Here is a 26,288-nt window from a genome sequence, read left to right as displayed (position 1 = left end):
GCGCACAGCTGTAAGGACGAAGGACGGGAACAGTGATGAGTTTGAGGTGAAGGTGGGAGTGCATCAGGGGTCGGTACTAAGTCCACTACTATTTGTAGCTGTGATGGAGGTGCTGGCTCAGAACGTAAAGGAGGGTTTACCATGGGAGTTGTTGTAGGCAGTTGATCTGGTGTTGATTGCAGAAAGTATGGATGGGCTGAAGGAGAAGATGAACAAGTGGAAGGAATGTATGGAGACAAAAGGTCTGAAGGTGAATATAGGAAAGACGAGTGTGATGGCAAGTGGTAAAGCATGTGGTGAGGTGGAAAGAACTGGGAAGTGGCCATGTGCTGTGTGCAGGAAGGGTGTCGGAGTGAACTCTATTCAATGTACAATGTGCGCTGAGTGGGTTCATCAACAATGTAGTGGTCTGAGAGGGTCATTAACCAGTGTGGCAGCTACATTCAAATGTAAGGTGTGCACAGAGGGAGCTGCAGAAGGAGGAAATGTTGAGTTGGATCTTGGAGACGGCGTGAAGCTGGAAGGTGTGAAAACATTTTGCTACCTCGGAGACATGCTGAATGGAGAAGGTGGATCAGACACGGCAACGGTTGCTAGAGTGAAATGTGCATGGAAGAAGTTTCAGGAACTGAGTGGCGTGCTGATGAGGAGGGGAGTGTCGTTGAAGCTGAAGGGAAAGGTGTATGCTGCATGTGTGAGAAGTGTTATGATTTATGGGAGCGAGACATGGGTCATGAATGTAGAGCAGCAACGAAGGCTGGAAAGGGTGGAAATACGAATGGTTCGGTGGATGTGCGGAGTATTGTTGAGAGAGAGGAAGACAAATGATGAATTGCGAAAGATGATGGGAATAGAGCCTGTGATTGATGCTGTGAAGAGGAACAGGTTGAGATGGTTTGGTCATGTGTTGAGGAAGGATGAAAGTGACTGGTTGAGAAGAGTGATGGAAATGAATGTAGAAGGAAGTAGAGGACGGGGAAGACCGAGAAAGACTTGGCTAAAGATGGTGGAAGAAGAAATGCGGGCAAAGGGGTTAACAAGGAGAGATGCAGAAAATAGGGCAAAATGGAGAAGATTGTCATGGGGACCGCAAGGCTTCCCGCTCTAGCAGGGAAAATGGCCTTAAAATGCATGTTGTTGTTGTTGTTGTTGTGATCCTGGTGGGCCGATGTCATATGTGTTCGATAAGTAAGATTGTAGTAGGGTTTAAGCATTAAGGGGAATAAGACTTTTGGTATTTTGCTTGTATTTGATCATTGTAAATATTCTGACTTAATTGACCCTTGTAAATACCTGCGTGCTGAAATTCTATAGTAAACTGTTTCTTTCCAACCTCCCCATTTCATCTCCTTCCTATTGACTTGGTTAAGGTGCACTCGTGGTAGATGGGACGTTCCACCGCAAACAATTGACTCACTGGTATATCAGGTATGTACTTGGTAGCATCGCTCGGCTGCACTTGATTGAAGAAATAAGACAAGTGTTGTGGGTGTGACCCCCTTCCTCCCCCCCCTTTGATATTGTCAAGCCACCCAGAATGTAGGAATATTAATAGTAGAGAGAACCCTGCCAGGTCTGGCCGTATCAATCAGTGTTCATAGTTGACAAGCAACCTGCCGGACCGTGGAGTTATCCATAACCAGTGGCCTCAGAATCGAGAGTTCGGGAGAAGTCTGAGAAGTCCCACTCGTGACAAGCCCAGAAACCCGGATCCACAAGATCAATTATACTCGATTTTCCCATCTATTGTTAAAAGGAGAAGCATCAAGATAGATTGTACTAGATTTTTGCATCTATTCCTAAAAGGAGAAGCATCAAGATAAATTGTACTCGATTTTTCCATCTATTGCTAAAAGAAGAAGCATCAAGATAAATTATACTCGATTTTTGCATCTATTGCTAAAAGAAGAAGCATCAAGATAAATTATATGAGATTTTTTGCATCTATTGCTAAAAGGAGAAGCATCAAGATAAATTAAACTAGATTTTTGCATCTATTGCTAAAAGGAGAAGCATCGAGATAAATTATACGAGATATTTGCATCTATTGCTAAAAGGCGAGGCATCAAGATATATTATGCTCGATTTTTGCATCTATTGCTAAAAGAAGAAGCATCAAGATAAATTATACGAGATTTTTTGCATCTATTGCTAAAAGGAGAAGCATCAAGATAAAATAAACTAGATTTTTGCATCTATTGCTAAAAGGAGAAGCATCATGATAAATTATACGAGATTTTTGCATCTATTGCTAAAAGGAGAAGCATCGAGATAAATTATACGAGATATTTGCATCTATTGCTAAAAGGCGAGGCATCAAGATAAATTATGCTCGATTTTTGCATCTGTTTCTGAAAGGAGAAGCATCAAGATAAATTATACTCGATTTTTGCATCTTTGCTAAAAGGAGAAGCATCAAGATAAATTATACGAGATATTTGCATCTATTGCTAAAAGGAGAAGCGTGTGGGAGGGGGGGGGGAGGGAGGGGGGACGTGGGAGGGGGAGGGGAGGGGAGTTCTTTTTGTAAACGAACATCCACTGCGACTGCTTGTTTGTGTAAACGGGGAATATTAAAGGAAGTCAACACACCTCAGTCTCGTCCACGGATATTTCTCGCATTTCCTTTTTATCTGCGAGTCTGATTTGCATCCAGGAACACAACAATTATGGTTAACCATTTTGAAATTGCCACTCCATCATCGAAATGATGAAACCTGTTTAAAAGATTATTTGAATCACAGATTTCGTGCCAGCAACGGCAGATAAAAAGTGCCCAGCGAGCAGAAGCGAGTCACTGCAAACCCACAAACAGCACATGCGGAAAAGGTCTCAATGAGCATTTATACATCATTTCGGAAGTCACGTATTGAAATGAAATAAAAGTTTTATTGGATGTAGAAAAAAACGTTTTTGGGAAGTTTTCCATCGTACATGCACGGTCTTTGTCTTTGACACCATCCTTATTTAACATGTTAAATTAGTTATTCGTGCCTGTTGTGTGTGTCCTTTATGACATCCAAAAAATCAGTCCGTTTCCTGTTTGGAATGATTTTCTATTTTGTTTGACTGCCAGACAGGGAGACAGACTAAATAATTACCTCACTCCTTTGTGCATGCACGATCGGGATGATATTTCATACAATTTGCCAAATTCAGAGCCAAAGTACTGCTAAACTGCAGGTTCGTGTTCCGATTCATGTTCTACACTCTACAGGGTTCAAAATTTAAAAATAAATTGAAATCAAGTATTTCCTCAATCAGATACTGACGTCTGTAGACAGACAGACAGACAGACAGAGACAGACAGACAGACAGATGAACCACACACACACACGGTACAATTAGATGATTACGCCAAAAACTAAAAGGGCAGCAACCACACTCCGAGTGACTGAGGCAGTTGCGGTCAGGTTTCCGGACTGTTGGTAAACCAAAAACAACTGAAACAGGACTCGTGCCACAATGTTCGTGATAGAAAATCAACTCTTTATTTACAATGTACCCAAATTTCCTCGAATACCTGAAATCGAGACTTACCTTAACATATATAAAAAACAAAAGCTCACCAAATGTGCCAACACAATCTCTGAATTCTGTAACCAAAGCAGTAAAGTACAGTTATGTGGATGCATTGATGAGATGTTGCATAAAGCAATTGATGATGGCCTTGATGGAATAGTGAGCAGTAGAGGCAATCAACTAATTTACAATGGATCAGTTGATGATCGAATTGATGGTAACCTATAGTGAGAGATAGATGCATAGGCAACAAATATACAATGAATGCAATTGTGAAGCCGAGAACAAGTCGGAAGAAGAAGAAGAAACAGGACCGGTGTAGCACAACGGTGCTGAGAAATGATGCTTTGTTTATCATCTGTGCAACGTGTAGCGGTTTGGACCCACGACGTCAGCCGCAACCAGGGGAAGTCGAGCTGTTAGGTCCTCCAGAGTAGCTCACTACAGTCTTGCCATGGGGGATCACCAGTGCGATGAAAGGCCCAACAGGAACAGCCACTCATGAACAGCAAGCATGCCAAGTAGTCCATTTAGGCCGCGCTGAGGCCGGGCCTCTGTCTCTGACGAACGTAGACCATCCGAGGCCCACAGAGAGGATCTCACCGATCAATGGCATTCTCTCAAAATAACCGGGCATATATTGGCTTGATCACCCAGCCATACCATTGTTGTTTTGTATGCAGCCTGTGGCTGCTAGATGCATCATTTTTCTGGAAGCGCGTTTGTGCCACTGATGCAGTGCCCCAATTACCAGTGAGCTGGTACTCAATTTGCCAACCTCGGAAGGATGACAGGCTGGGGTCAACCACCCTGGTGTTCATTCAGCGATCGACAGGGATTCAAACCGGCTTTTGTCCCGGAGCAACAACAATATCAAGTTCCCTTACCCTGATTACATGTAGAAGAATTCCATTTGTCGATCTTTCATCTTTGCAAAACGGTCCATCACCCTGTCATATAGACAGTCTTGGCTCTTGAGGTCCTGAAGCAAATTAGATTCTATTGAAATGCAGGCCAACGCAGACAGTCGATGTTGCCCCTTTGTATCCCGCAGGTAAGTTTTCATTCCCTTCAAGCAAGAAAACGAAGATTCTCCTGACACACCGGTCAAGGGAATAGTCAGCATCAACTTCAGCAGTTTACACACTTCTGGTATCGTTTCTGAAAGACCGTTCTCCATGATGAACTTGAATAGCTCTCCTGGTGGTTTGTGGAAACTGGCATCCTCGTAGATGGCTTGCAGTTCATTCTTCAACCGCTGTTCGTCAAAAAACGGGTACGTCTCAAGCAGGACCTTCATCTCCTTGAGGGGAAACGCCTTTCCTTTGGAGACGTCTTTAAAGAGCTTACAATCTAGAATCTGGAAGAAATCGAGCTTTTTCATGTCGATAAACCTCTCTGATAACTGACAAATAATTGCATCGAGAACGTCGAAATACAAGCGCTTGTACATCTCCGTTGTGTTCAAGTCATGACGGCTTCTTTTACGTTTGCTTTCTTCTTCGTGACCAAGGAGCTGCAAAGTTTCTTCATAAAATCCCTTAAACCTGGCATTGTTCCTGAGTTGTGACAAGGCAAGGAGGGTACTGTCAATTACGTCAAACGACTTTAGAAGGTCGAGAGGCTTAAACCGGAGGGTTTCCAAGAGTACCTCTGCGTGTCCAAATATTGCACGAAAGACGGAAAGGAGAAAAACAAACTTGAAATCGCATAGGGTACGTTTTAGAGCAACGCTCCGTGCAATTGATTCGCCGTCACAACCGGGTTCGTTTATCACTCTGTTGAACACGATTTTGAGCGATTGCCGTCCTTCGTAAACTGCTTGGACAGCATGACTCTTAAAGTTCCATATACTCGCAGAACCACTTGGAACTCGGCCACGGCGAGCGCCAGCCTCTTCCAGTAGAGACGTTTGTTTTGCCGAGTGAGGGAAATTTTTTTGAAAACCATCGAGACATGCAAAAAACAGTTTAGCATCCTGGATAGCTCGAGTACCCTGTGACAGCACTTGCTGTAAGTCATGAGCGTACGAATGTATGAAAAGCACATACGGGCAAACGGAATTCACACATGCTCCGACTCCACTGCTCTGGCCTGCCATACAACTGGCACCATCGTATGATTGCGAGACCAGCTTAACCGTAGGGTTGTACTTATCAAGCCTTCTCAAGATGATTGCTGTCAGAGTCTCGGGAGTTCTGTCTTGGCTGATGTCAAGAAATCCCAAGAATCTCTCACAAATATCCCCTTTCTTGTTCACGTACCGAACGACGATAGTTAGCTGAGGCTTGCACGAAAAATCTGTGGCGTCATCAACCTGAACACTTATGAAGGGAGCAGCGGCGATTTCGCTGTCAATTTCATCGTTGACGATGTGAGCAATGCTGTCAATTATATCGTGCCGAATCGTTTTCGACAAATCCCGGAAAACTGCAGCACATTTCAAATGCTCTGCAAGTACGTCGTCGTACTCGGTTAAAATTTGCGCCAGTTCGACAAAATCCCCCTCGTTACAACTCGCTCTTGATTTGTCGTGTCCCCAAAATGCCAGCTCACGTTTTCCGAGAAACAAAACCGCATTGATGAGTCGACGTAGGATGTCTCTGTTTTTCGTTACCTGTTCGTTGTGGTTTTTTGCGCCATTCGTAGCAGCCCGACTTGAATCCTCGTTAATTCTCACTTGATCAAACAGTTTGAGTTTCAAGCTTGCTGTTACGTGAGCTTTGGACTTTCCGTGCCTCTCAATGGCCCGAGAGAGGTTTTTTAAATCCGAAAAGCCTTTCTTGGTCCACGGATTGCTGTTCGTTGCAGACGCAACGCCGTCACTCGATTCCTTACTGTCAAATAACAAACAAGGCCAACAGTACAGTCTCCTTTGTGTCATAGATCCCGTGAGCCAATCCGTTTTCTTGTACATCTCTTCGGAGAAGCGCCGCTTAACACATTTGCTTGGACCATCAACGTGTGTGATGTCAAGCTTCGGAGAAGGCCGACCCTCTCGCTTTATTCGTAACTGCTGTTCAAATGGCAATTTGCAAAACTCATGATCCATCAAGTAGTCTAGATTGCCATCCATCGTTGTCGGGACAGGGTTATCGCTATGTATTAGTGTGTGACTTATCAAAGACGACTGCTGTGAGAACGTTTTCGTACAAACATTGCAAGTATACGTCCGGTCCCATGTGTGAGTACGCATGTGGTACTGATAGTATATCAACTCATCAAATTCCTTACCACATATGGTGCACTTGCATGGACACTCCCTTGTATGACTGTGCATGTGCACCCGACAGCGGAATGACCGACTGAATCTCTTTCCACAAATATTGCAAACATACGGCTTCTCCCCTGAATGAACAAGTGCGTGAATGAGAAGAACCGCTTCAGACGCGAACGACTTTCCGCAGACTTTGCAACTGTACAGATGGTCTCCCGTGTGACTTTGCATGTGTACCTCGAGGTTTGATGATCGATGGAATCTCTTCCCACATACGGTACAAGAGTATGGCTTATCCCCGTTGTGAATGCGTTTGTACATTGTATCACTGGAAACCGGTCGGTGCCTCTTCATGTGCATCTTCAATGAGGCCTTGGTGGTGAAGCTGTGAGAGCAAGAGGTGCAGGGGAACTTCTTTGTGAACTTCTCGTGCATCCCTGTAAAGAGAAAAATTATTTCTCAACACGTGGTTCACTGGAAAGAAAAAGTATGTCGATGGCTTATGAATGTTGACACTGGGACAATTGTGTACGACAGAAGTGATTCTTGGGGAAAATGCCAGGGGCATAGAAAAGGCCCATTTATATAAGGGTATGTGCCATGTGGCAAACTATAGAAAAGAAGGGACATTCAAAAAAAATATCTTTGCATGCTGAACTACCCTTGTGTTCCGAGGAGGAACCAAGTAATGCTCCAGAAAAGTTCATATAAAGGGGCGCCCCACATCTGGCAAATAATATACTCTTGCGGTTTTGTAAATAAAGGCAACCACCCCCCCCCCCCCCCCCCATAGTTAGTTACACCACAACATGTAGCCTCGCTTAGTTAGTTATTTCTTATTAAATGTGAAGTATAGTCTCCTTCCCAGTGTTAGTATGCGTTGAGGCAGGCAGGGTAATGGTCGGCCTCATTGCAGCCTAAAGTGCCTCGTCATGGGCCTAGGCCAGGCCTTGCAGGCCCGAAGGAGGAGCTGGAAGGCGTGGCCGGTGAGCAACGAGCAGACAATGGGAGCTGAAGGGAGTGGCCAAGGGTGACCAATAAGGGGCTGTCACGACACGTGACCCCAGGCGGCCAATGGAGGCCCATGGAACATTCGAGTGGGGTGTCGGGGGGGGGGGGCTATAAAACCCGGCCCGGACCCCCCGGTCTCTCTCTGGCAGGCTGGCTCTCTCTTGCCAGCCTGCCAGAGCTCTCTCTTGCAGTCTGACTAACTGCTGGGAAGGCAATGGCAAACCACCCGATATCACCCTTGCCAAGCAGCCAAGGAAAATTTCCCTTTTGAGTGCAGAGAAAGACAGTTTGACGAGAAAACGGACACATGACGCTTCAGTCACATTGGCCAGAGGTTCAGTGCGCCGGCTCTACGGATATAAAATGGCTTCCAATTGCAAGTTGTCACTATTAATATATAGAGAATCTAGTAGCCGTTTGTAGGAGAATAAATACATTTCCAATAGAATTAGGTTTTCTTGTTGACTTAATTGGCGGAAAAGGACGTTTTCGTTTGAAGGAATAACTTGTGGTGAGAATATTTCTTTTAACTTCTGCTCTCCCACGATGAAGCTGATTCTGATGGCCTTTCTCTCACTCACCGCAGGCAGGTTGGTGGTCTTTCTATCTTCTACTGACTCCTCTCCGGCCTAGCTCCTCCTGCTCTGTGCTCTGTCCCCCAAATATTCCTTCAGGACAGACAAGATCTGCCAGAAACACTCTTCTGGTTAAACTACCAAAATAAAGACTCTCTGCTCACCTTCACTCTTTCATTTCTCTTTTCACCTGCCTCTGGAACAAACTCCCTCACTCCCCCACTCTCTTCAATCCCACTCCTCTCTCCAGGGGTTTAACTCCAGTAGTTTAACTTTAACATCCACCAATTCATGTTTGAACAGCTGTTCACCACCATCTCTTATCTTCCCCCATCCAAAACCTTAATCTTTTCTACCTCTGTTAATGCACCCCAAATCCACTTTTTGGAAATTCTGACTTCTTTCCTGGAAGTCCTAGCAGTGTCCATGTGTTTTATACCTCTCCCAACCCCCCTCACCCCTCCACTCCCCCAAGCCCTCTCCCTCCAACAAATCTCCCGATGTCCCTGTTCTCTACTGTTGTGCTTGTGTGCTTTTCCTCTCTCTCCCAACCTTGTCTCCCACTCCCTTTATGTTTTTTGTGATTAATGTTAGCATTACACAAGCCTCGATTTTGGTATACAAAAAAGAAAGAAAAAAAAGGTGTGCAAACAAGCGACACTTAAGATTATACACCACCCGTGAAATGATGTGCTTCTACCTCCACAAGGCATTGTCAGAGCGTTCTTCTGTACACCTCACATGTACACAACAAAGATCGTGCAAGCAATAGTAATTGGAGTCCCAGGTTCTGTTTGCAAGGAAAATTCATTTCAAATGGAGTGTGCAATGTTGATGGAGTTTGCAATGAATATACCTTGACAGCATAAGAACCACCGGTAGAGGCCATTTTTCCCCGCAAAGCCTTTTTTCGGGCACCATGGACCCATTTTGAAGCAATGTTTTACGGCCGGATGCCCTTCCTGCCGCCAACCTGTTAGTCGCCTCTTGCGACACACAGGGAATTACCAGTGAACTGATACTCAATTTGCCGACCTCGGAAGGATGACAGGCAAAGTCAACCCCCCTGGCGTTAATTCAGCGATCGGCCGGGATTCGAACCCAGGATCCGAGGATCCCAACCTGGCACCCTAAGTGCTTAGTCACATATGATGCTGCCGCCGCATGGTTCTGCGGTTTGTAGATGGGATTTTTACAAATCGTACGGCTTTGCGGGCTGCGGCAGCAGTGTTCACAAATGTTACGGGGTCCGCACGGCAATCGTAAAAGTCATGTAATCAAAATGCGTGAGGAGACCGCAAGGCGAACCACGAGGCGCCCTCACGGTGACCGCAAGGCAATCGCAAGGCAATCGCAAGGCGCCCGCACGGTTGTTGCGGCCGCCGTAAGGGCGCCGTGAAGCCGCCGCAAGGTTGTTGTGGCGGGTATATAAGGCGCGGCTCTGCGTACATTAGGATTTATTTCCAGATTTCAAGATGCCACCAAAAGGGAGTAAAGTGAAAAAGAGGAAAGCGAAAGAAGTTTGTGGAGGCACCGGACAGACAGAGAGAAGAGTTTGAAGACAGGGAACAACATAGAGAAGACATGGATGAAGATGAAGGGGAAGGTGATGAAGAAGCTGAGTCGGCCAAGTATGAGTTGTTTGATAAGATAGTTGCTTTGTTTGAGGAACGGCTCTACTTTTATGATGTCGGCGATGAAAACTACAGCAACAGGAAGAGGAAGGATGCAGAATTGGCAGACTTTGCCGACAACATCTACTGGACCCGTAAGTATTTGTTAAACTGTGCATAATTTTCAGTAATACGGTATTAGTGCGCATAAAAGCACATGTGCTTATAAATGAAAAATGGTATTTTTTTCTTTTAATTAAACTGTCAAAACATTTTGATTATAAGCACATGTGCCAGTGTTCGAACAAGATGTGCACCCATCAAGTGACAACTATCAGAGAGAGTTGGCATGTTTTTCAGCAATGAACATCACAATCTTTTTCTCAATATGAAATTCATTCTCCGATTCATATCTTTCATTGGTACCTAATCCATGCATCAACAGATATGATTGATGATAGAATAAACAATATCAGGTACAACTTTCTTCGTGATAAGCAAAATGCTAGATAGTATAGTGTAGCCTAGAATGTGGCATCTAAGTGATAATACATTCATTTGCAATCTTGTTCCGAGTTTTGAAAATTTGACCGCCCATCCTGATTAATGAATTATTTCCTTTCATTAGCACATGTGCTTATATTCGAATCCAAATTAACTTAGTTCGGTACAAAAGGGGCAAATCAGAAACAGAAAAGGGTCCTTGGTCTAGCTTAAGTCCTGGGAATGGGTTCCTTTACCAGCTTGTGAAGACCTTGCCAAGTGGTTTGCAGATGAGATTAGGGCAGGGGTTCTTTACCTTTTTTGAGTCATGGACTCCTTTGAGAATCTGGTGAAAGCTACGGAACCCTCCCCAGCAATGGTGGTAGTTCCATCTTCTGGAGAAGCCACTTGCCACTCCTTGCCAGGCGTCATGGGTCGAAGGGAGCACCAGGACCTCATCTTTGTACTCGGCTACAATGGCACTGCACACCTGCGGCACCAGGATGGAGATAGTGTTATGGGCAACACGAAAATTGAACGCCAGACTGTGGTACGAGTCACCCGTCACCAAAAAGCGCAACATGATGGCCAGTCTGAGTCCAGGCGCCAGGGCAGGCCTGCTGTCATCGCTCTTCGTAATTCTGGGAAGTAGCCGGTCCAGCATCTCACGAAACATGGCGGGCTCAATGCGCAGGTAGGACTTGAAATCCCCCCGGGACTCCCTCATGAGTTCCTGCATCAGGGTGTCGTAGTGTCCCAGGGTGGAACGCCGCAACAACCAGGGCTTCACCCACACCATTCGTCTTCTTCTCTCCTGACGGGCCCACTCTTCTTCTAACACTACTATAGCTACTATAATTTCTTCCTGCCGGCGGCCGATCTGCCTCAGTCGTAATCTCAGGTGTGCCAGGCGCAGTCTCTGTGGTGAAATCAACGCCATCTTGACGATCTGGCTAGTGTCACACCAGGCAATATATACCTCTTCAGAAAGATGATCGTACGGCGGCCGCCAACTCACGGTTGCCGTTAGGCCATCGTACGGCAGCACTAAAGTCACTGCACGGCCGCCGTACGATATTTAGAACATTGTACGGCCATCTCACGGAGGCTGCAAGACCACCGTGAGGTGACAGTAAGGAGGCCTCACGGTTGTTGCGGCTGCCGTACGATTTTCTAGGCACACCAGACAGGGTAAAAACCGTGAGGTGACCTTGAGGTCACCTCACGGCAACCGTACAGTGACCTTGCGATACTGCATGGGGTGGGGTTGCGGCCTACGGCTTAGCGATTTCCGAAAAAAAGTTTAATGTCAAATTTAAAAAATCATAAGCCCCTGCGACGAGCAAAAAACCTTGAGATCGCCTCACGGCTACCGTATCTACCGTGCGGCCACCGCACGGTTATGGCAATTTTGGGGACTTACGGCCGCCGCCAACATGCCGCAGGCCATTTGTGACCGAGGCATAACCACTAAGTCAAATTCCTTGACAGCATAATATTAACTAACTGCTATGACTGCTAAGGTTTCTCAAGGAAGTAAATCGACGGAAAGGTAATTCGACGTTGACAGAATAGTTTGTGGATTTATTTTGATTATTACTTCCGGTACATGTGCAAACCAGCGACACTTACATTATACACCACCCATGAAACTTCGTGCTTCCACTCACACAATAAATAAACAAGGCATTATCAGAGCATTATTATATCCGCCACCGAAGGTGGATGGAGGTTATGTTTTCACCACTGTCTGTTTGTTTGTGAACAATATATCTCAAAAAGTTGTGGACGGATTCGCACGAACTTTGGCGGAGACGTTGGGTATGTGACAAGGACTAATCGCTTCGATTTTGGTGAAGATCTGAATGTGGATTCGGATATGAGAATTATTTAATTTTTAAAGTAATTCTTCACCATTGGGAGATAGGGCCAAAACCGATACTTAGCAAGATATCTCAAAAAGTTATGTATGGATTTGGACGAAACTTGGTGGATAGATTGTGTGTGTGACAAGAACGAATCGATTCAATTTTGGTGAAGATCTGAATATGGATTCCAATACGAGAATTATTTAATTTTTAAGTGATTCTTCACCATTGACAGATCGGGTCAAAAGCGATTATATGACATGATATTTTAAAAGGTTATGGACGAGTTATGACTAAACTTGGTGGACGAGTTGGTTTGGTGACAAGAACAAGCCGATTAGATTTTGGTTCAGGTCTGAATCCAGATCCGGCCAATCAGTGGGACACAAAACATAAACTGTTCAGCCTGGCGGATATGCCGAGATATTGATGGGATATGCCGAGCGGATAGCAATCCGCGATCCGAGCTGTTAGCCAGTGACTAGACCCGATTATAGCGGTTGGGATCGTGCCACGCTTACCCAATTGAGAAATGACTAGGACGATCGGATGGAGAATAAATCAGAAAGAACAAGGTAATTTATTACAAATGTACAAAGAAGAAGAGGAAACGAAAGAATGTACAAGAAAGAAAGAGGAAGGAAAAGTACACAGGGCAGTCTTAAACAGTCTTACTCTATTCCCTGGACACGGGCCCGATCGCTCTCAGATTCGGTCTCAGACTCCAGACTCACGCGGGGATGTAGATGGTAGGGTGGAGATGGTAGGGTGGAAGGTCCGGCGATGGTGTCCAGGCTCTGGTCCGGCTCCGGTCCTTGACTCGTACCAGACGATGAAACCCGGCAGGCAGCTCTCCGTGTAGCGTAGTGCGAGCGGACAATTATCGTGACGGGGAAAGGTAAGCTTGGGCTATCGGCGTACGTAATTTGTGTACCGGCGCTTTTGTACTCGCGCTACCGGTCTTACTCGCTCCAAGCGCCTCCTCCCCAATGTCCTGCATGCTGCAGTTCTCAGTAATGCGTGCCGCGCGCTCGCCCAGTCAGCCCTCTCATGAAGCGCAATTCATTCCAATACCAATCTTTGGCTTCAGTTCTCTCGTAAAGCGCACGTCCCAGGTCAAGCGCCTCTCTCTCCCCGCTCAGACCTGAAGATCAACCTCCTTTCACAGGTGCAGTTGTGTCAGTCCTTCTCAAATCGCATCAGTCCTTACGAAGGCTTTGTGTTCGTGCTTTTATATCCCAAGCCAGCGAACGCTCTCGAAGCCCAAAACCACGCCTGTCAGGCGATCTCACTCCAGCCCTGGTTGGCTGGTTATGGCTTACCAGCCCCGCCTTGATGGCTGGGTGATGTGGCCACACCTCCATCCTGGCGCTCCGCCCTCTTTTCTGGCCTTACCTCGTGGGTTTCTGTGCTGGTTTGAGCAGAAGCCCAGCGAGGTTGCAAACGCCGCTGGCCCTAAAGGGCGAGGGCGATGGCTAGCGCTTAATGGCGTCGCTTGGAGGGGAGGCTGCCAAAATGAACGGATGGGGACCTACTCTTATTTGTTTGAGACAACGCAGATTCAACTATTGGGAATAGCCTTATCTAAACACATACTAAGAAATAACTGACGTCCTAAGGTGACCTACGTGTTGCTTGTGGCCTATCTATGGGGTGCTACCTTTAACCTTTAATGATGTTATATTTACAAGTGTGGGTTCTCAAAACCGCAACAATATCATGTTATTTTTATAATCGCTTTTGGCCCGATCTCTGAATGGTGAAGAATCACTTAAAAAATTAAATAATTCTAATAAGTGAATTCATATTCAGATGTTCACCAAAATATAATTGAATTGTCCTTGTCACACACACAACCGGTCCACAATGTTTCGTCCAAATCCGTCCACAACTTTTTGAGATATCCTGCTATATATCGTTTTTGGCCCCAGCTCTCAATGGTGAAGAATCACTTAAGGAATTCTACTAGCCGGATCCGAATCTGAATCTTCACCGAAATCGAATCATTTCGTCCTTGTCACATACCCAAGCTCTCTGCCAAATTTCGTCCGAATCCATCCACAACCTTTTGAGATATCTTGTTCACAGAATTTGCCAGACAGACAAACAAACAGACAGGGGTGAAAACATTATCTCCATCCACCAAAGGTGGCAGAGGTAACTAGTCTTACTCGTAAGCCTGGTGTTGGCCTAACGGTTAAGGTGGAAACCTTAATATTTTAAGGTCTTGAGTTTGAGTCCCTGTTATGCCGTTAAATAACACCACGTGGGTCGACCCAGCCCATCATCCCTCTGAAGTAGGCAAACAGATAAAACGATCGATGAAATCAACCTGACATTGATCGGGGAATGATAACCGCTGTGGAAAGCAAGGAGAAGCTGATGTTTTGGGCATTAACCCTTCATCGGGGCGAAATAAATGCTATGAACCAAAATGCATTTCGTACTTACCATCGTCCAGGTCTCTTCCCTCAACTGCATGATCAACAAAGTCCTCGTCTTCTTCATTCATCCCCAGGAATATAATCGATTCCTCGTCTTCATCAGCCTCATCCCCGTGAGCCTTCCCATGGGCAGGCACAAGGGGCCATTTTAAGTCCTGCTGCACATGCCGAGACTCCATGTACTGGCAGAGCTCGGTGTACATGGTGAAGGTGAACTTTTGTGCGACCAAAGAGCAGAGTCGGACCCTCGCCGAAGCGGGCTCGGCGCGGGCACAGAGAGCTCCGAGGATCTCGATCCCAAGACCCGTAACTGTGGCTCGGAGCGACTCCTCCGTCAAGCCCTGGATCTCCAGCCAGGCCGGGACGGGACAGATTTTGTCCTCGGCTCCTTTTGATTCCATCACCTGACAGAAAGCAATGTCAGAAAAGGAAAAAAACAAAGTAAATTGTTTTTAGAATGTTTGCACACTTGGATATTTTGGATATATTAGACACAGCAACCAATATACTGGTGAAATGGAGAGGATCGTTGAGAAAAACTGGTGTAACCTCCCCCCTTAGACCTTTCAACTGCCCATGAATTTACATATTCAGTCTCTTAGCAAAGGAGGAATGAATAATACATGTAATTGACACATGCGGGAAAATGAATTGATATATGTGGGAAAATGAATTGACATGTGGGAAAATGAATTGACATGTGGGAAAATTAATTGACATATGTGGGAACATTAATTGACATGTGGGAAAATTAATTGATTTATGTGGGAAAATTAATTGACATGTGGGAAAATGAATTGACAAATGTGGGAAAATTAATTGACATAAGTGAAAATGAATTGACAAATGTGGGAAAATTAATTGACAAATGTGTGAAAATGAATTGACAAATGTGTGAAAATTAATTGACATATGGGAAAATGAATTGACAAATGTGTGAAAATTAATTGACATATGGGAAAATGAATTGATTTATGTGGGAAAATTAATTGATTTATGTGGGAAAATTAATGATTTATGTGGGAAAATTAATGATTTATGTGGGAAAATGAATTGATTTATGTGGGAAAATGAATTGATTTATGTGGGAAAATGAATTGATTTATGTGGGAAAATGAATTGATTTATGTGGGAAAATGAATTGATTTATGTGGGAAAATTAATGATTTATGTGGGAAAATTAATGATTTATGTGGGAAAATGAATTGATTTATGTGGGAAAATGAATTGATTTATGTGGGAAAATGAATTGATTTATGTGGGAAAATTAATGATTTATGTGGGAAAATTAATGATTTATGTGGGAAAATTAATGATTTATGTGGGAAAATTAATGATTTATGTGGGAAAATTAATTGATTTATGTGGGAAAATTAATTGATTTATGTGGGAAAATTAATTGATTTATGTGGGAAAATTAATTGACAAATGGGAAAATGAATTGATTTATGTGGGAAAATTAATTGACATATGGGAAAATGAATTGATTTATGTGGGAAAATTAATTGATTTATGTGGGAAAATTAATGATTTATGTGGGAAAATTAATTGATTTATGTGGGAAAATGAATTGATTTATGTGGGAAAATTAATTGATTTATGTGGGAAAATTAATGATTTATGTGGGAAAATTAATGATTTATGTGGGAAAATTAATGATTTATGTGGGAAAATGAATTGATTTATGTGGGAAAATGAATTGATTTATGTGGGAAAATGAATTGATTTATGTGGGAAAATTAATGATTTATGTGGGAAAATTAATGATTTATGTGGGAAAATTAATGATTTATGTGGGAAAATTAATGATTTATGTGGGAAAATTAATTGATTTATGTGGGAAAATTAATTGATTTATGTGGGAAAATTAATTGATTTATGTGGGAAAATTAATTGACAAATGGGAAAATGAATTGATTTATGTGGGAAAATTAATTGACATATGGGAAAATGAATTGATTTATGTGGGAAAATTAATTGATTTATGTGGGAAAATTAATTGATTTATGTGGGAAAATTAATGATTTATGTGGGAAAATTAATGATTTATGTGGGAAAATTAATGATTTATATGGGAAAATTAATGATTTATGTGGGAAAATTAATGATTTATGTGGGAAAATGAATTGATTTATGTGGGAAAATGAATTGATTTATGTGGGAAAATTAATTGATTTATGTGGGACAATTAATGATTTATGTGGGAAAATTAATTGATTTATGTGGGAAAATTAATTGATTTATGTGGGAAAATTAATTGATGTGGGAAAATTAATTGACAAATGTGGGAAAATTAATTGACATGTGAAAATTAATTGACATATGGGAAAATGAATTGATTTATGTGGGAAAATTAATTGATGTGGGAAAATTAATTGATTTATGTGGGAAAATGAATTGACAAATGTGGGAAAATTAATTGATTTATGTGGGAAAATTAATTGATTTATGTGGGAAAATTAATTGATTTATGTGGGAAAATTAATTGATGTGGGAAAATTAATTGACATGTGTGAAAATTAATTGGCATGTGTGAAAATTAATTGCCATGTGGGAAAATTAATTGACATGTGTGAAAATTAATTGGCATGTGTGAAAATTAATTGGCATGTGTGAAAATTAATTGCCATGTGGGAAAATTAATTGACATGTGGGAAAATTAATTGATTTATGTAGGAAAATAAATTGACATGTGGGAAAATTAAATGACATGTATGAAAATTGACATATGTGGGAAAATTTATTGACATATGTGGGAAAATTAATTGACAAATGTGGGAAAATTTATTGACATGTATGGGAAAATTAATTGACATATGTGGGAAAATTACATGCCCAAATCAGGAATCAAACCCAGGTCCTCTGGTGAACCGTACCAGTGCTCTGGTATTTATTTATTTATTTAACAATCATTAATTCGTTTATAATACCTCATCTACCCGGTGTGTACCCCGGTTTAGAATAGGTACACCGTATCCCTGCGTGTCGTAACAAGCAACAAACAACATGCATTTTAAGGCCATTTTCCGTGCTAGAGCGGGGGTTAGCCTTGCGGTCCCCATGACAATCTTCTCCATTTTGCCCTATTTTCTGCATCTCTCTTGTTAACCCCTTTGCCCGCATTTCTTCTTCCACCATCTTTAGCCAAGTCTTTCTCGGTCTTCCCCGTCCTCTACTTCCTTCTACATTCATTTCCATCACTCTTCGCAACCAGTCACTTTCATCCTTCCTCAACACATGACCAAACCATCTCAACCTGTTCCTCTTCACAGCATCAATCACAGGCTCTATTCCCATCATCTTTCGCAATTCATCATTTGTCTTCCTCTCTCTCAACGATACTCCACACATCCACCGAACCATTCGCATTTCCACCCTTTCCAGCCTTCGTTGCTGCTCTACGTTCATTACCCATGTCTCGCTCCCAAAAATCATAACACTTCTCACACATGCAGCATACACCTTTCCCTTTAGCTTCAACGACACTCCCCTCCTCATCAGCACGCCACTCAGTTCCCAAAACTTCTTCCATGCACATCTCACTCCAGCAACTGTTGCCGAGTCTGATCCACCTTCTCCATTCAGCACGTCTCCGAGGTAGCAAAATGTTTTCACACCTTCCAGCTTCACACCGTCTCCAAGATCCAACTCAACATTTCCTCCTTCTGCAGCTCCCTCTGTGCACACCTTACATTTGAATGTAGCTGCCACACTGGATAATGACCCTCTCAGACCACAATATTTTTGATGAACCCACTCAGCGCACATTGTACATTGAATGGAGTTCACTCCGACACCCTTCCTGCACACAGCACACGCCAACTTCCCAGTTCTTTCCAACTCACCACATGCTTTACCACTTGCCATTACCTTCGTCTTTCCAATATTCACCATCAGATCTTTTGTCTCCATCCATTCCTTCCACTTGTTCATCTTTTCCTTCAGTCCATCCATACCTTCCGCAATCAACACCAGATCATCTGCATACAACAATTCCCATGGTAAACCTTCCTTTACGTTCTGAGCCAGCACCTCCATCACAGCTACAAATAGTAGTGGACTTAGTACCGACCCCTGATGCACTCCCACCTTCACCTCAAACTCACCACTGTTCCCGTCCTTCGTCCTTACAGCTGTGCGCGCTCTTTTCTACATTGCCATCACTACTCTGATCAACCATTCCTCCACTCCTAACTTCCTCAATGCCCATGTCACTACTTCGCGTGGAACCCTATCGAATACTCTCTCCAGATCAACAAACCCAAGAAACAACTTCTTCCTCTTCTCCATGTACTTCTCCTGCAACTGCCTTACAATAAAAAGCGCATCTGTCGTTCCTCTTCCTGGCATAAATCGAAACTGCATTTCGTCAATCTTCACTTTCTTCCTTATCCTCCTCTCCAACACCCTTTCCAATACGTTCATTCCATGCTCCAATAACTTTATCACTCGATACGAGCCACAGTCCAGAGGGTCACCTTTCCCCTTGTATAGAGGGACGAGGGTACTCAGTTCCCAATCCACTGGAATGTGGCCTTCTTTCACCACCAGATTACAGATCTCTGTCATTTTCTTCACACCCCAACTTCCTGCTGCCTTCAACATATCTCCCACATCTCCCGTCGGCCCTTCCGCTTTTCTACTCTTCATTGCGTTTATCGCTTCCTCAACTTCTGTCTCAGTTATCTTCTCTGCCGGTCGTAAAACTGGGTTACTCTCCATGTTGCCATCCCATTCATTCTCTGCATTCAACAGCATTTCCATATATCTCTTCCATCTTACTTTAATTCCATCTGGGTCCACAACGATTTGTCCCACTTCATCCTTCAAGCAACTCACCCCCATCACATCAAACCTCTCTTTCGCGATCTGCTTTGCAATCCTGAATACCGCTCTCTGACCCTCTTCCGAATCCAAGCGTTCTCCGAACATTTTCCTACATGCCTCCTGCGCCTTTGCTACCTCTTTCTTTGCAGCCTTCTTGGCTGCCTTGTAACTTTCATGCTCTGCCTTTTCTGCCCCCGTACCCTCCGCCTTCTGCCACTCCTTGAACTTCTTCCTCTTCTCGTCAATCCTCTTTCCAACTTCATCATCCCACCACCATGTTGCCGAGTGCCTCGGTGGTCCTTTTGTCCATCCACAAACCTCACCAACGGCTCCCAACAGACTATCTTTCATTGACATCCAACCAATTTCAAGCTCAACCACATCATCCTCTACCCCACTCAGACTCTCTTTTAATGCCTCCCTTACTGTCACCTCTTTCAACCTCCACACCTTCATTCTCGGTTTGTACTTCACCCGCCGAGCTCTCCTCACACCTTTCACCCTTATGTTGCAGACAACCAAGTGGTGCTGTGAAACAGCCTCCTCCCCCGGGATCACCTTTGTGTCCCGGAAGTGCCCCCTATCTCGCCTACGCACCATCAGGTAGTCATCGGTTGTCGTCGACCCACCTGACGTGTATGTAACAAGCTTATTATCCTCTTTCTGGAACTGAGTATTACAAATCAATAAATCAGCTCCATCAGCAAACTCCAAAATCCTTTCACCTTCTCCATTTCTCACACCAAATCCGTAACCCCCATGAACTCCCTCAAAACCGTCCATACTCCTTCCCACATGTCCATTTAGGTCTCCTCCAACCACAAAAACTTCCTCATCTTTCACATTTTCAATCAGCTTCTCTATTGCACACCACAACTTGTCCTTCTCTTCATTGCTCCGACCAACCTGCGGAGCATATCCAGAGATGACGTTCACCAAGAGCTTTCCAATCATAATTTTCACCATCATCAACCTTTCACTCACTCTTGTCACACTCACCACATTTACGACACGCAGGGATACGGTGTACCTATTCTAAACCGGGGTACACACCGGGCTCTGCGTGTCGTAAGAGTCGACTAAAAGGGTTGGCGTCAGGAAGGGGATCGGCCATAAAAAAAACATTGCCTCAAAAAAAAAAGAGAACCATGACAATTACAACTACATATGGGCAGGGTACAGCCCGAAGTACACCGTGGGGGACCCCACTCCCTCTCGTCAAAACTCAAGGTGGGGAACCCAATCGAAGCAAGGGTGGAAATCACTCCATTTATGACGACGAAACATCTGATGCCCGACGTGGAGATCGGTTTCTGAGGTTTGGGACATGGAATGTCGGGACAATGACAGTGAGATCAGGAGAAGTGGTGGAAGTATTGGTCAGAAGAAGAGTGGACATATGTTGTGTGCAGCAGACGAGATGGAAGGAAGTCGTGTGAGAATGGTTAAGGGTAGGCTGGGACGGAAATACAAGTTTGTGTGGCAAGGGTGTCCAGAAGGCGTGAATGGTGTTGGTGTCCTGTTTTCTGAGGAGTTTGTAGACAGTGTGTTGAGTGTGACGAGAGCGAGTGAAAGGTTGATGATGGTGAAAATGATGATTGGAAAGCTCGTGGTGAACGTCATCTCGGGATATGCTCCGCAGGTTGGTTGGAGCGATGAAGAGAAGGACAAGTTCTGGTGTGCGATAGAGAAGCTGATGGAAAACGTGAAAGATGAGGAAGTTGTTGTTGTAGGAGGAGACCTAAATGGACATGTGGGAAGGAGTATGGACGGTTTTGAGGGAGTTCATGGGGGTTACGGATATGGTGTGAGAAATGGAGAAGGTGAAAGGATTTTGGAGTTTGCAGATGGAGTTGATGTGTTGATTTGTAATACTCAGTTCCAGAAAGAGACCTGCAGTTCCAACCAACCTGCAGAGAATAAGCTTGTTACATACACGTCAGGTGGGTCGACGACAACCGTTGACTACCTGCTGGTGTGTAGGCGAGAAAGGGGGAACCTCCGGGACACAAAGGTGATCCCGGGGGAGGAGGCTGTTTCACAGCACCACTTGGTTTTCTACGACATAAGGGTGAAAGGTGCGAGGAGAGCTAGGCGGGTGAAGTACCAACCGAGAATGAAGGTGTGGAGGTTGAAAGAGGTGACAGTGAGGGAGGCATTAAAAGAGAGGCTGAGTATGGTCGATGATGATGTGGTTGAGGTTGAAAGTGGTTGGATGTCAATGAAGGATAGTCTGTTGGGAGCCGTTGGTGAGGTATGTGGATGGACAAAAGGACCACCGAGGCACGCGGAAACATAGTGGTGGGATGATGAAGTTGGAAAGAAGATTGATGAGAAGAGGAAGAAGTTCAAGGAGTGGCAGAAGGCAAAGGGTATGGGGGCAGAAAATGCAGAGCATGAAAGTTATAAGGCAGCCAAGAAGGCTGCAAAGAAAGAGGCAGCAAAGGCGCAGGAGGCATGTCGGAAAATATTTGGAGAACGCTTGGATTTGGAAGAGGGTCAGAGAGCGGTATTCAGGATTGCAAAGCAGATAGCGAAAGAGAGGTGTGATGTGATGGGGATGAGTTGCTTTCAGGATGAAGTGGAACAAATCGTTGTGGACTCAGATGGAATTAAAGGAAGATGGGAGAGATATATGGAAATACTGTTGAATGCAGAGAATGAATGGGATGGCAACATAAAGAGTAACCCAGTTTTAGGACCGGCAGAGAAAATAACCGAGAAGGAAGTTGAGGAAGTGATAAAAGCAATGAACAGTAGAAAAGCAGGAGGGCCGACGGGAGTTGTGGGAGATATGTTGAAGGCAGCGGGAAATTAGGATGTGAAGAGAATGACAGAAATCTGCAATCTGGTGGTGAAAGAAGACCGCAAAAAAGTGGATTAGGAACTGAGCACCCTCGTCCCTCTACACAAGGGGAAAGGTGACCCTCTGGACTGTGGCTCGTATCGAGCGATAAAGTTACTGGAGCATGGAATGAAGGTATTGGAAAGGGTGTTGGAGAGGAGGATAAGGAAGAGAGTGAAGATTGACGAAATGCAGTTTGGATTTATGCCAGGAAGAGGAACGACAGACGCACTTTTTATTGTGAGGTAGTTGCAGGAGAAGTATATGGAGAAGAGGAAGAAGTTGTTTCTTGGGTTTGTTGATCTGGAGAAAGCATTCGATAGGGTTCCACGTGAAGTCGTGACATGGGCATTGAGGAAGTTAGGAGTGGAGGAATGGTTGATCAGAGTAGTGATGGCAATGTACAAAAGAGCGCGCACAGCTGTAAGGATGAAGGACGGGAACATTGGTGAGTTTGAGGTGAAGGTGGGAGTGCATCAGGGGTCGGTACTATGTCCACTACTATTTGTAGCTGTGATGGAGGTGCTGGCTCGAAACGTAAAGGAGGGTTTACCGTGGGAGTTGTTGTTTGCAGATGATCTGTTGTTGATTGCAGAAAGTATGGATGGACTGAAGGAGAAGATGAACAAGTGGAAGGAATGTATGGTGACAAAAGGTCTGAAGGTGAATATCGGAAAAACGAAGGTTATGGCAAGTGGTAAAGCATGTGGTGAGGTGGAGAGAACTGGGAAGTGGCCGTGTGCTGTGTGCAGGAAGGGTGTCGGAGTGAATTCCATTCATTGTACAATGTGTGCTGAGTGGGTTCATCAAAAATGTAGTGGTTTGAGAGGGTCATTAACCAGTGTGGCAGCTACATTCAAGTGTAAGGTGTGCACAGAGGGAGCTGCAGATGGAGGAAATGTTGAGTTGGATCTTGGAGACGGCGTGAAGCTGGAAGGTGTGAAAACATTTTGTTGCCGAGGAGACATGCTGAATGGAGAAGGTGGATCAGACTCGGCAACGGTTGCCATAATGAGATGTGCATGGAATACGTTTTGGGAACTGAGTGGCGTGCTGACGAGGGAGTGTCGAAGCTGAATTGAAAGGTGTATGCTGCATGTGTGAGAAGTGTTATGATTTATGGGAGCGAGACATGGGTAATGAACGTAGAGCAGCAACGAAGGCTGGAAAGGGTGGAAATGCGAATGGTTCGGTGGATGTGTGGAGTATCGTTGAGAGAGAGGAAGACAAATGATGAATTGCGAAAGATGATGGGAATAGAGCCTGTGATGGATGCTGTGAAGAGAAACAGTTTGAGATGGTTTGGTCATGTGCTGAGGAAGGATGAAAGTGACTGGTTGAGAAGAGTGATGGAGATGAATGTAGAAGGAAGTCGAGGACGGGGAAGACTGAGAAAGACTTGGCTAAATATGGTTGAAGAAGAAATGCGGGCAAGGGGGATAACAAGGAGAGATGCAGAAGATAGGGCAATATGGAGAATATTGTCATGGGGACCGCAAGGCTAACCCCTGCTCTTGCAGGGAAAATGGCCTTAAAATGCCTGTTGTTGTTTTGTTGTGTCATACCTCATCTGCAGTCAATAAATAAATTAACTGAAACATAATACGTGCATCGTGAAAATAGTTCACATTAATAATATGGAGTGATGCGCCTTGTGTTGGACACGTGACATGAATAATATGGGATGATTCCCCTTGTGTTAGACACGTGATATGAATAATATGGAGCGATTCCCCTTGTGTTAGACACGTGATATGAATAATGTGGAGTGATTCCCCTTGTGTTAGACACGTGACATGAATAATATGGAGTGATGCCACTTGTGTTCGACACGTGACATGAATAATATGGAGTGATGCCCCTTGTGTTAGACACGTGACATGAAAAATATGGAGTGATGCCCCTTGTGTTGGACATGTGACATGAATAATATGGAGTGATGCTCCTTGTGTTGGACATGTGACATGAATAATATGGAGTGATTCCCCTTGTGTTGGACATGTGACATGAATAATATGGAGTGATGCCCTCTGTGTTTGACACTTGACATGAATATGGAGTGATGCCCCTTGTGTTAGAAACGTGACATGAATAATATGGAGTGATGCCCCTTGTGTTTAGATACGTGACATGAATAATACGGAGTGATGCCCCTTGTGTTAGACATGTGACATGAATAATATGGAGTGATGCTCCTTGTGTTGGACACGTGACATGAATAATATGGAGTGATGCCCCTTGTGTTAGACACATGACTACTTGGCATAAATTCTGGATTCTGGAAGGGGGACAGGGGGGGGAGTATATATATATATTGTATATATGGTCGAGGCTTGTGAAAGAGCAAGACCAGGCGAGAATGAAATAAAATGGGAAGGGGGAAACAATAACAGTGGAGTGGAGGTGAGCGTAACATCAAGGGGCGGGGGAGAAGCACACACAGGTGAACAAGCTGCACACAGCAAGAAGATAAAAGGGAATGAAACAGAAAAGGAACAAACTGACAAAAAGAGTTGAGGAAGTGGGGAGGGGAGAACAACTTGGGATGTATGGAGTGTGTGTGTGTGTGTGTGTGTGTGTGTGTGTGTGTGTGTGTGTGTGTGTGTGTGTGTGTGTGTGTGTGTGTGTGTGTGTGTGTGTGTGTGTGTCCGTCCGAGCCGTGGTCTTTTTCACCATTTGAGCTTTTGTCATAAAATGTTCAATAAAGCTTTAATGTGAGAATATGGAGAAGAGAAATTTAAAAGGTCAAAGGTCAAATGTCAGCGCGACATAAAATCGTCAATTTCCATCCGATTGACCTGAAATTTGAAGGATTTGCATATTGGGTCACAGAATTGGTTCACCAATCAAAAGCTCGAAGGCGGTTTTGTTTTTTTAGATGAAAAGGTCAAAGGTCAAGGTTGCATAAAATCACTGACATAAAGCTGGCCAGCTTTAAAAAACGACATTACTTTCCGGTACAACTAATGAAAACATGCGCGATGAAAAAAAAGAAGTACAGTATCTACATTTACAGATGCTTTATAGTTATGCCTATAGTTACAGTTATTATTTTCAGATCACCAGCACAGAGGCAGCAAAAGTGGGGGAGGCGGGGGGGGGGGGGGGGGTGGAGGGGGGGAATAAAAAAATTAATGAAAGCTCCATACCCTTCGTAGACGAAGCTCCAAAACATAAAAATAATTAATTAATAGGTCAACAAAAAAAAAAGTGAAACTGAGCACGTGTCTGGAAATCAGCTGGGCAATCGAAACCGGATGTTCTGCGTGGGTCGAACCGGAAGTACAACAATAAAATGTCACACGTCATTCAGAAACGGACGGCTTCTGTATAAATAATAGAAACCAATTTGCAATTTCAGTGAAAGTTATGCAGTGAATTTCAGTTGTGTAATAAATTTATACTCCATTATTTCGAAGAAGAAGAAGTCAGAGTCTTACGAAACCATGGTTGTGTTGAGGAAGGGCAATCGGACGTGTTGTACGTCGTATGTAGATATGAAGTTGACAGTTCCTCAGATTTTTTTTTTGAACACAGTTGATTCTCGTGGAGGAAGGAGAACATTCCATCGCATTATTTAATTAGGCACAAATGATCGTCTAAACCGACAGCACAAGGTGAGTGGACCACGAAGTTGAATACCTGAACGCTTAAAGCAACAACAAGAAACCAGAAGCGGATGTGATGGGTCCCTCATTGTCCTGTGAATCTTCACCACAACATGTTTCTCAGACAACGTACAAATTAAGGGAAGGTTTGTCCGTGTTATTCGTTCGCCAATATTTCTGGGTCTTTACAATTTATATATATATATTCTCTTTTGTCAATAACCAAATGTACCCAACAAACCGAAACCAGAAAGAATCTGAACAGGAGGGCGCTT

At 44.0% G+C, this 26,288-nt stretch overlaps 1 protein-coding gene across 1 annotated transcript; it reads right to left on the bottom strand.

Annotated features, from left to right (window-relative positions):
- Window positions 1–3,474: 3,474 nt before the first annotated feature.
- On the bottom strand, window positions 3,475–25,663 carry LOC137412272 (zinc finger MYM-type protein 1). The gene is made up of 3 exons (XM_068097527.2): window positions 25,555–25,663; window positions 14,741–15,137; window positions 3,475–7,176 (listed from the first exon to the last, which is right to left on the bottom strand). Exons 2-3 carry the CDS (start codon window positions 15,132–15,134, stop codon window positions 4,415–4,417), a joined length of 3,156 nt encoding a protein of 1,051 aa, XP_067953628.2. The 5' UTR covers window positions 15,135–15,137; window positions 25,555–25,663; the 3' UTR covers window positions 3,475–4,414.
- Between the last annotated feature and the right edge of the window lie 625 nt (window positions 25,664–26,288).

The sequence above is a fragment of the Myxine glutinosa genome, chromosome 1 (genome assembly GCF_964187855.1).
Source record: "Myxine glutinosa chromosome 1, kmMyxGlut1.1, whole genome shotgun sequence".
NCBI classification, from domain to species: Eukaryota; Metazoa; Chordata; class Myxini; order Myxiniformes; family Myxinidae; genus Myxine; species Myxine glutinosa.
This window is presented reverse-complemented; position numbering and strand designations above follow the sequence as displayed.